Here is a 10,969-nt window from a genome sequence, read left to right as displayed (position 1 = left end):
ATCATATGGAAAGTTGAATATGAAATAAGCTGATATAAAATGCAGAAAATAAACTATTGTTATGCAAAATTGAGCAAACATAATCTCATTATTTTGAATTGGACATTTTACATTATTTACTATTAGCAACTGTACCCCTAGATTTAGGGCCACTGTATTTGAACGGAAAAGAAAGGTCAGAATAATAGCCTAAAAGCAACCCAAGTCTTATATCTTTAATTAAAAATAGTCTAAATTCATCCCAGGATCTATGTTAAGCTTCCCTAGAATGGAGAACTGAATCAGATCAGTAGTTATTGAAGATACAAACAAACAAACTGTACTTCTTTTTATACTAACTAGCGGCTTCGCCCCTAGCCTCTAGGGGCTTTGCCCCAAGAGGTTTGACCAACCTAATTTTTTGTATATTAGATTTAAAAAGAAAAAGTAAAAAAAAAAATTTTTTGGGGGGGGGTATTTTTCACTTTTTTTGGGGGTTGGGGGTGTCCCATCCCCCAAGAAAATAGCTTAAAACCATCACAGGACCAGTAGGTATATTCCCTGAAGAGTAGAGCCCTATCGGTTCAGTGGTTACTGAGATCTTAAGCTTCAGACGGACAGACAGACGGACAGACGGACAGACAGACATCGTTCTACTTTGTATTATAGATGAATCATATTCAGTATTAAATGAAAAAAAAACAATAATGATTATGCAATAAACCAGAAATTTGTAGGAGAATTCACAGATATTTTAAACAAGATCTATTCTAATATGGCAAGCCTAAAATTCCGCAAAGATTCTGCAAAATGTCCAATAAATACAAAAGTGCCAACTGCAACTCCCCCATGCCTTTCCTTTGTCATTAAAAATCCAATTTTATGGACAAAATAAATGCTAAGTGCTTAAGCTATTCTGATTCACTTGAATCTGTAATAATGAATTTGTGGAATTGAAGATTCATCCATTAGTTATACACCATATTAGTTTAATCATGCATTTTGTTCCATAATATCTATAATACAAAGTAGAACAATGTCTGTCTGTTTGTTTGTCTGTCTGTCTGTTTGTTTGTAGGATCTCGCTAACCGCTGAACCGATCGGGTTCTTCTTTACGGGGTAGCTTCTTATAGGTCCCGGAAAGGTTTATAACTATTTTCATGGGGGTGGGACACCCACAACTCCCCTAAAAAATGAAAAATACCCCACCCCCCCCCCAAAAAAAAAAAAATTTTTTTTACATTCTTATTTTAGATCTAAAATACGAAAATTTGATATTATCAAACCTCTTGGGGCCCAAGGCAAACAATGCTGTAGCCTGAAGATATGGAATGAATTTTAAAAATTTCAATTATTTACATTTATGACTTTTTAATCATTTTCGACTACGACTGTTTTCAGACATTTAATGAATAGGTCCCCTAGTTCTTATCCTAGAAATTCATTTTTCATGGTCTACACAAATAGAGACTTTTACTTTATTTTCCTCAACTAATTTTTTTTACCTTTTCGGGTTTACGAGAAAATGTGTTCTGCAAAATCTCTTGAACGGCTGTCCTAACTCGTCAAAATGTAGCACAATTATATCAATGCATAACTAACAATGCTACTATAATTGACCTGTACGTGCTATTTTTGGAAGCTTTATATTGAAAATCTGCAGGTTAGGATTTTCATTTTGAGGATATAGGGAGATTTTTCAAGGAGTTGAAACCCAATCAAATAATTTTATAAACTTAAATGATATTTTTGTTACGATGACAAAACCATTTTTTCACTTTTAATTACTAAACTCTCATAATAGTAGAATGGAAAATTAACATTTATAAAAAATTTTATGTAATAGTTATCTAGATAACCTAGAGAATTAAACGAACAAACCTCCTTCAGGCAACCAAACCCTTAATTGTCCGACCTAGTTGCATTTAGTTGCGCCTCATTGGGACAAGGCATTCCTCCCCTTCTATAACTATTTATCTCTTTCAGCTTTAACTACTTTTTTCGTTTGTTGGAAAACCTGTTGTTTTTAAAACCATATCATTTTTATTTGTGAATTGGGCTAATGTATGTTATCATCCTTGTTGATATGTAATACCTGAGGTCGATTCTTTAAAAATTAGGGCCGCTGCATCAATGCCTCACATAAATCGTTCAGTGAAAAATCCTCCAAAATCACTTAAAAAATCTACAAAATTAAATAAAATAAAGAAGACTTATTAACATAAGATTTTATTAAATTTTAGTAGATTTTTTATGTGATTTTGGGAGATTTTTATTAAGAATTCACATCTGTACTAGTTCTGCTGCCAAATTCCTGTGCACACCACCAGAGTAGGCTGCCAACATTTTACCCAGACATTACAACAGATTTATACTATAGATGTATACACAGATAACTACCTTCCCACCTTTTTCAATGACCTTTTTTTGTCTGCTATCAAACTGTTTTCTGCTTCTTGGCTGTTTTGATATTCCCGTTACCATTGGTTGAGACCCAATTGAGAGTCGGCACAAGGTCATTGCGATAGGGAAATACAGTTATATGACCCTTTCTCCCTCTAGTGTTTTACTCTATTGTCATTACAAAAAGATTTTAATAAAGTTATAAGATTATACTTGTCCTAACATAAAAGACTATCCAATTCAGCTAATAATTTTATTTGTAGCGAGACAAAGTGTCTTAAAAATCAGCCATGTGACGTCATAAAAGTTAATAATTATAAAAGTTATAAAAAGTTACGCTCCAGGGGTGGGCGGGGTAGGTCAGAAAAATAGCCTAAAACCACCTTAAAAATTTATAAAGCTTCCCTGAAAAGTATAATTAATTTGGACAAACAAAATCCGAGATATTTAAATTTCAACAAAAAAACTTTATTCCTGTATATCATTTGATAATAAACAACATATGGATTAAAGGAATAAAAGTTTGAAACTCCTAAATTTTATGAGCTTACAATTGCAACTTTTGGAAATATTTGATCTTATTTAAATCTTCGATGGTCTTGGGTTAGGGTACTATCATTCTAGGTATTTACAGGGAGGGTGGTGACATAGGGTTGTTTATTACTCTAGTCCCCAAGGAGGTGACATAGGGTTGTTTATTACTCTAGTCCCCAAAATTTTGTAATACGTTTTCTTATTCGTTGGCTTAAGAACTTAAGGAACTTTTATTGAATTTTGATTGATTAGTTCACTATGTTGAGAGTCTAAATGTTTCAACTATTTATTGTTATCTAAAAAAGTGGTAATTTTGATTATATTCATTGGGGTTTGACATCAGCTTATCGGCCATTGTCTCATCCCTTTATATAGCTAGGGTACTTAATTATCTATTCCAGCTTTTATGCATGGTATTCAAACAATTTTGCAAACTAAAGTAGTAAATTTTTTATCAAAAACATTTTAAATTAATCGAATGAAACCATTGTTTAATCGCTCCAAAATGGAAAACATTATTAAGATTATAATTTTGCTACCTTCATTAATTTTAGGGCATCATATGAAAATTAATTATAATCTGAAAATCAGGCAAAAATGTTGGAGATAGAGGGATGTCTACATCCCCACTTACATTACAGATTTTGTTTCATGTAGGTTTGGGCCGGATACTTTTTTGGCCGGATACTGGATACCGGATATCAACGTTCTATATCCGGCAAATAACCGGATAAACGGCCGGATATCCGGCATTGGAAATCAGCCGGATATCCGGCCTAACTCTAGTTTCATGACAGCTATGTAAAAGTTATATTTGCAAAAGAATCTAATTTAAACAATGTAAAAAATTTTTGCAATTTTGTAGTTGCACCACTTCTTTATTTGATTGTTTACTATGTTACAGAGCAAATAAAACTTTTCTTAGCTTCTGCACAAACTTGGGATTTTAGTCAATATATTTGTGTTCCATTTAACAGGGATAAGATAATGGCCGATAAATTGATGTAAATCCCCAATGATGATTCACAAAATTGCTCCTTCTGTAGATTACAATTAGTGGTTGAAACGTTTGGGCACTCAACTAAATGAACTAACCAATTAAAATTCAATAAAAGTCCCCAAGGTTTTTAGCCAACGAATAAGAAAACGTTACTTTAGGACTTTGGAGAGTAGATTAATAAACAGCCCAATGTCCCCTCCCTGGATAATAGTAAGGAAGGGAGGGAACGTTGGACGGAAAAATTATAATGGTACCCGATATTTTATAAGCATGCTTTCTGAGGTACGAAGGAAGTGGACATTTGGTTGTTTATTACACTAGTCCCCAAAAAGTTTTATATAACTTTTTCTTATTCGTTGGCTTAACAACTTTGGGGTCTTTAATGTATTTTTATTCATTCAATTAAGCGTTTAAACGTTTCAACCACTAATTGTAATCTACAGAAGGGGTTGTTTGGTGTTTTATCATTGGGGATGTACATTGATTTATCAGCCATAGTCTTTGCCCTTTGGATGACTGGTGCGTTCTCAATATCTGGCTCAATTTTGTTGATACTTTTATTAAAGCTTGATTGGTTGGTCCAAACTTTTGTCTCTCATAATAATGACCCCTTAAAAGTAATGAATCCTCTAATCTACCTAACATGGTAAGAAATAGTTGTACTAAGCTCAACTATCATTGTAATCAAGAATAGTTATTGCTGGCATCGTATTATAAACAGCTTTTCGCGGATATAGAATGTACAATTATAAGATTAAACCAGGTTTTTTGCCCAGAGGTGTCATGGCTTAAAGGCACGGCCTTAAAAATCTGGTTTTAATCTTATGATTGTACATTTTTATATTCGTAGAAAGCTGGATACAATACGATGCTAGACATAGTTTTTTCGTATGGATGAGAACCGGTTCCTATCCACCAGATTCGAATGAATACGAGAAATATTATTATTCTTATATAAAAGTAACAGGATCTCTGTGTGTATATACTGAAGGATCTCGCAAACTGCTAAACAGATACGGTTCTCTTTTACAGCGTAGCTTCTCATAGGTTCTAAGAAGAAGGTTTATGGCTATAGCCATTACTAACTCCCCACTACCTAAAGTGCCCCCTAGAGGCCTCTAGGGGCGTTACGCTAATATCATATATTTAAAAAATTGTACATTTATAGTTACATTTTGAAATACATACATACATAATTGGGAAAGTGTATAATTAATTCACATAACCTAACTAAATAACAAAAAAAAAAAATTTTTTTCAGAATAATTTCTCATTAAAATGGGCTCTTATCAGGTGAATATTCTTTTTAATCAAAGAATATAAACAAGGATGACAACATCTATAAGTAGCGAAGCACAAAAAAACAGAATGGACAAACGGACAAATTGATTTGAAGAACAGATGTTTAGTTATCATAACAAAGAAAAGAAAGAGATAGAATATGCAAAAAAAGAGAATCAACAAAATATAAAATATAAGTATTTAAGTCTTTTGGAGCTTGACCGAGAGACAAGCGGACAAAACAATGTATAGAATAAAGCACATTTTTCAATATAGCGTTAAGGACTTACTGACGGACATACATAGTAAATTATAGAGTATCTTTGCTTTAACAAAAAAATTAACCAAAATATTCATCTTGCATATAAAGTGCAATTAAGTTAATTATTTGATTGAGAAAGAGAGGGGTAGGTTTCTGGTAGAATCCGTAAAGGTGTTAGAAGTTAAAAACAGTAGTAGAACGATAAAAATTTATGTTAACTTAAAATAAAAAAAATTTGTCTATAGTTCTTTTCAATAAGAAATACACATATTTAGTGAATATTATCGTTCTACTTCTATTTTTAAGCCTTAAAACACACACCTTTACGGATTCTACCAGAAACCTACCCCTCTCTTTCACCCATATCTTTTTTTGTGCTTTTTGAGGCCGTATAGTCAAACGACTATTTAAAAAAAAATTTTATGGAAAAAGGTCGCGCGCGTCTTGATAACGTTTTGAAATAAATAGCATTAAAGAATTGTTTGATTGTTATGAAGTTTTAATATTTTTTGATGTTGTCATCCTTGTCTACATTACGTCTAGTGCTAAGTAAAAATAATAATATTAATGTAAGAATTTTCGCATCTCCTAACAAAAAAAGAAAAAAGAATTATAACGTCCTTAGAATACTGCTATTATTTATAATCATAAAGCAAATTTTTTTTCATCTCATATTTTGCACACTTACCTTGCTCGATAGTAGACAAAATAATGCCACGTCTTCCGGTCATACGCCGTCAGGTTGGAAGGATGACGCAAATATCAGATCTTAATTTTCGCTATTTGATATACTATTTTTCTCTATAAGATAATAGCGAGGCTTGCAAGATTATTGAATTCGCTATGATATATATGTAGATAATTTTTTTCAAATCGCGACTTCTGGGATCTGAAATTTGCGTCACCCTTCCAACCTAAAGCATTTCTCAATGAAAGGGAAAATGGGAAAGAGAATAATTGACCGGTTATCATTATGTTTTTTTCGACTTTGAGTTAAACTCAATCGCTTTGCTCTCCATTTTTACAAAGTTTTAAATCGATAGGGCAATCTTAACATGTCTAAATCAACGAAAAGAGCTAACCATTACGGACGGACGGACCGACCCTAATTATAGAATAGCTTGGCTTTTAAACAAAATTATCCATGTTGTCCTATTCATGGTTGTTAATGCCCTTTTTTCTATTTATAGAATATTGTATGAATACCAATGCACCAACCTTGTAGGGTTAGGTGCCATTAATGGATGAACAATATATGTGGACTAGCGGCTGCGCCCCTACCATCTAGGGGGCTTTGTATTTCAGGAGCTAAAAAATGACAAAAATAGCCTTAAACCATCCCAAGACATAAATCCGGAAATAAAATAGCCTAAAACCATCATGGGCATATTTAAAGATTCCTTAAAAAGGAGAACTAAATCGGTTCAGCGGTTCAGTTATCCTTCGTTACAGAGAAAAAAAGCTTATTACTTTATATAATAGGATATTAGGACGGAGAAAAATTGTCGTCAATTTAGCTTGCTAACATGGAACTTATTTATTGGTCAGTTCGTTCATCCTGTAGGAGGGGAAGGGATAAGAGAGATCGTTACTTTAGCCCGTTTCGAGTTTCACTCACTAAAACGACCAAGCTAATATTGCTTGATTCACTTCTACAAGAGATGCGATTGATAATAAAGATTTTTTTCTTTGAAAATTATTTCGTTATGAAGCAGCAGTAGTTACTAATTTATAAATGTTATGGTTGAGATAGATTTATAACTGTTAAAAGTCACTTTATTAGTGAACATGAAAATCTGGTGTAACATCCAAGTCATCAATTGGATATGTGCTTCTGGTACTGGTTAGGTGAGGTGTGATTAATCTTACTCAGGGAGGGAGGGATATGTGCTTCTGGTACTGGTTAGGTGAGGTGTGATTAATCTTACTCAGAGAGGGAGGGATATGTGCTTCTGGTACTGGTTAGGTGAGGTGTGATTAATCTTACTCAGGGAGGGAGGGATATGTGCTTCTGGTACTGGTTAGGTGAGGTGTGATTAATCTTACTCTGGGAGGGAGGGATATGTGCTTCTGGTACTGGTTAGGTGAGGTGTGATTAATCTTACTCTGGGAGGGAGGGATATGTGCTTCTGGTACTGGTTAGGTGAGGTGTGATTAATCTTACTCAGAGAGGGAGGGATATGTGCTTCTGGTACTGGTTAGGTGAGGTGTGATTAATCTTACTCAGGGAGGGAGGGATATGTGCTTCTGGTACTGGTTAGGTGAGGTGTGATTAATCTTACTCAGAGAGGGAGGGATATGTGCTTCTGGTACTGGTTAGGTGAGGTGTGATTAATCTTACTCAGGGAGGGAGGGATATGTGCTTCTGGTACTGGTTAGGTGAGGTGTGATTATCTTACTCAGTGAGGGAGGGATATGTGCTTCTGGTACTGGTTAGGCGAGGTGTGATTAATCTTACTCATGGAGGGTGGGATATGTGCTTCTGGTACTGGTGAGGTGAGGTGTGATTAATCTTACTCAGGGAGGAAGGGATATGTGCTTCTGGTACTGGTGAGGTGAGGTGTGATTAATCTTACTCTGGGAGGGAGGGATATGTGCTTCTGGTACTGGTTAGGCGAGGTGTGATTAATCTTACTCATGGAGGGTGGGATATGTGCTTCTGGTACTGGTGAGGTGAGGTGTGATTAATCTTACTCAGGGAGGAAGGGATATGTGCTTCTGGTACTGGTTAGGTGAGGTGTGATTAATCTTACTCAGGGAGGGAGGGATATGTGCTTCTGGTACTGGTTAGGTGAGGTGTGATTAATCTTACTCTGGGAGGGAGGGATATGTGCTTCTGGTACTGGTTAGGTGAGGTGTGATTAATCTTACTCAGGGAGGGAGGGATATGTGCTTCTGGTACTGGTTAGGTGAGGTGTGATTAATCTTACTCTGGGAGGGAGGGATATGTGCTTCTGGTACTGGTTAGGTGAGGTGTGATTAATCTTACTCTGGGAGGGAGGGATATGTGCTTCTGGTACTGGTTAGGTGAGGTGTGATTAATCTTACTCAGAGAGGGAGGGATATGTGCTTCTGGTACTGGTTAGGTGAGGTGTGATTAATCTTACTCAGGGAGGGAGGGATATGTGCTTCTGGTACTGGTTAGGTGAGGTGTGATTAATCTTACTCAGAGAGGGAGGGATATGTGCTTCTGGTACTGGTTAGGTGAGGTGTGATTAATCTTACTCAGGGAGGGAGGGATATGTGCTTCTGGTACTGGTTAGGTGAGGTGTGATTATCTTACTCAGTGAGGGAGGGATATGTGCTTCTGGTACTGGTTAGGTGAGGTGTGATTAATCTTACTCTGGGATGGAGGGATATGTGCTTCTGGTACTGGTTAGGTGAGGTGTGATTAATCTTACTCAGGGAGGGAGGGATATGTGCTTCTGGTACTGGTTAGGTGAGGTGTGATTATCTTACTCAGTGAGGGAGGGATATGTGCTTCTGGTACTGGTTAGGCGAGGTGTGATTAATCTTACTCATGGAGGGTGGGATATGTGCTTCTGGTACTGGTGAGGTGAGGTGTGATTAATCTTACTCAGGGAGGAAGGGATATGTGCTTCTGGTACTGGTGAGGTGAGGTGTGATTAATCTTACTCTGGGAGGGAGGGATATGTGCTTCTGGTACTGGTTAGGCGAGGTGTGATTAATCTTACTCATGGAGGGTGGGATATGTGCTTCTGGTACTGGTGAGGTGAGGTGTGATTAATCTTACTCAGGGAGGAAGGGATATGTGCTTCTGGTACTGGTTAGGTGAGGTGTGATTAATCTTACTCTGGGAGGGAGGGATATGTGCTTCTGGTACTGGTTAGGTGAGGTGTGATTAATCTTACTCAGGGAGGGAGGGAGCAGACATTGGAATCTTAATTACATTAGTACCCAAAGTTTTTATAATCAAGTTTTCTTACATGTTGGCCTAAGAACTTCGGGTACATTTAATGATTCTTTATTCGCTGGTGGATTAAAAATCTGTTTCAAAATGTATTAACCAATAACTATAAACTACACAAGGGTAATTTTGTTTATCATCGTTGGAAATTTACTACAACGTTGCCGTTGCCGCTCCCGTAGCCGTACCTGTGGCTGTAGTCGCAGCCGTAGCCGTCGCCACTTCATCCAATAAAACATTTTTAAAAGATTTTACAGCAGTGCAATGCCAGCTATCCTAGAAGTATGGATTTATAAAATCTTTTATGGCCCACCCAAAAAATAAATTATTTAATTATCTCTCTGAATATCCTTATATTTAGCCCACAATTTCAAAAAGCTTTGCTACTATTAGACGTTGTTTTCTTTTTTAAAAACTAGCAGCTTCGCCCCTAGCCTCTAGGGCTTTGTCCCAAGAGATTTGATCAAACTAATTTTTCGTGTTTTAGATTTTAAAGAACACTTTTTAAAAATTTTTTTGAGGGGGGGTAGTTGACCCCACTATTTTAATTTTAGTTTTAAAAAGAAAAAATAAATTGTGGGGGGGGGGGGGGTATTTTTCATTTTTGGGGGGGTTAGGGGTGTCCCACCCACCACGAAAATAGTTTAAAACCTTCCTGGGACCTTTGAGAAGCTACCCTGTAAAGGAGAACCCGATCGGTTCAGCTGTTAGCGAAATCCTTTGCTACAAACAAACAGACAAACAAACAGACAAACAAACAGACAGACATCGTTCTGGCGTTGCTACAAAAGACCTACTCTACAAAAGACCTACCCCTACAAAAGACCTACTCGTCGGTTTTACAAAAGACCAACGCCTACAAAAGACCTACTCTACAAAAGACCAACGCCTACAAAAGACCTACTCTACAAAAGACCAACGCCTACAAAAGACCTACTCTACAAAAAATCGTAATGCTAGAAGGTCATGGCCGCAGAGCTCGGCCCCCTGGCCTGCCTAGCCGCGGGCGCTCGGCCCCCTTGCCTATAACCTAACCTAACCTAACTTATATGTAATAATGTATGAATGTTTAGCGTACATTAACTTAATTATATTTTAGAATTTCGTTGATTTACAAAAAGTAATTGGTAGTTTATAATAATAAATTTGATGTTTATATAACAATATATATTCTTAGGTCTTTTGTAGAGTAGGTCTTATGTAGGGGTAGGTATTTTGTAGAGTAGGTCTTTTGTAGAGTAGACCTTTTGTAGGGGTAGGTCTTTTGTAGAGTAGGTCTTTTGTAGCAACGCCATCGTTCTACTTTGTATTATAGATACATATCCTTTTTATCCGTTGACCTTCTCTCCCTATATATACTTTTCTTTGTTTTCTTAATGGTGATAATTATAATAAATATTACTCTAGGTTAGTAATACGCATATTTTCAAAAGCGAAGCTTTTCTATATTTAGGGTCGGTCGACCTGAGTAACAGATAGCTATTGACGTAAATTTAGGCATGTTAGAATTGTAATATCGATTTCAAACTTTGAATGAAGATTCTTGTAGTAGTTAGGTACGATTTAGAAAACGTAGCAACT

General features: G+C 36.0%; 1 protein-coding gene across 1 annotated transcript in view; it reads left to right on the top strand.

The window, feature by feature from the left end:
• The first annotated feature begins 5,175 nt into the window (after window positions 1-5,175).
• LOC145330362 (uncharacterized) overlaps window positions 5,176-10,969 on the top strand; it is a 50,872-nt gene continuing 45,078 nt past the window's right edge. Inside the window, exon 1 of the mRNA XM_080174998.1 lies at window positions 5,176-5,210. Coding sequence (XP_080031124.1) covers window positions 5,196-5,210 — 15 coding nt within the window. The 5' untranslated portion in view covers window positions 5,176-5,195. The remainder of the gene's footprint in view (window positions 5,211-10,969) is intronic.

The sequence above is a fragment of the Acartia tonsa genome, chromosome 10, assembly GCF_053477335.1.
Source record: "Acartia tonsa isolate MP-2025a chromosome 10, ASM5347733v1, whole genome shotgun sequence".
NCBI classification, from domain to species: domain Eukaryota; kingdom Metazoa; phylum Arthropoda; class Copepoda; order Calanoida; family Acartiidae; genus Acartia; species Acartia tonsa.
Note: the sequence above shows the minus strand (reverse complement) of the source record. Positions and strands in the feature narration are given on the sequence as shown.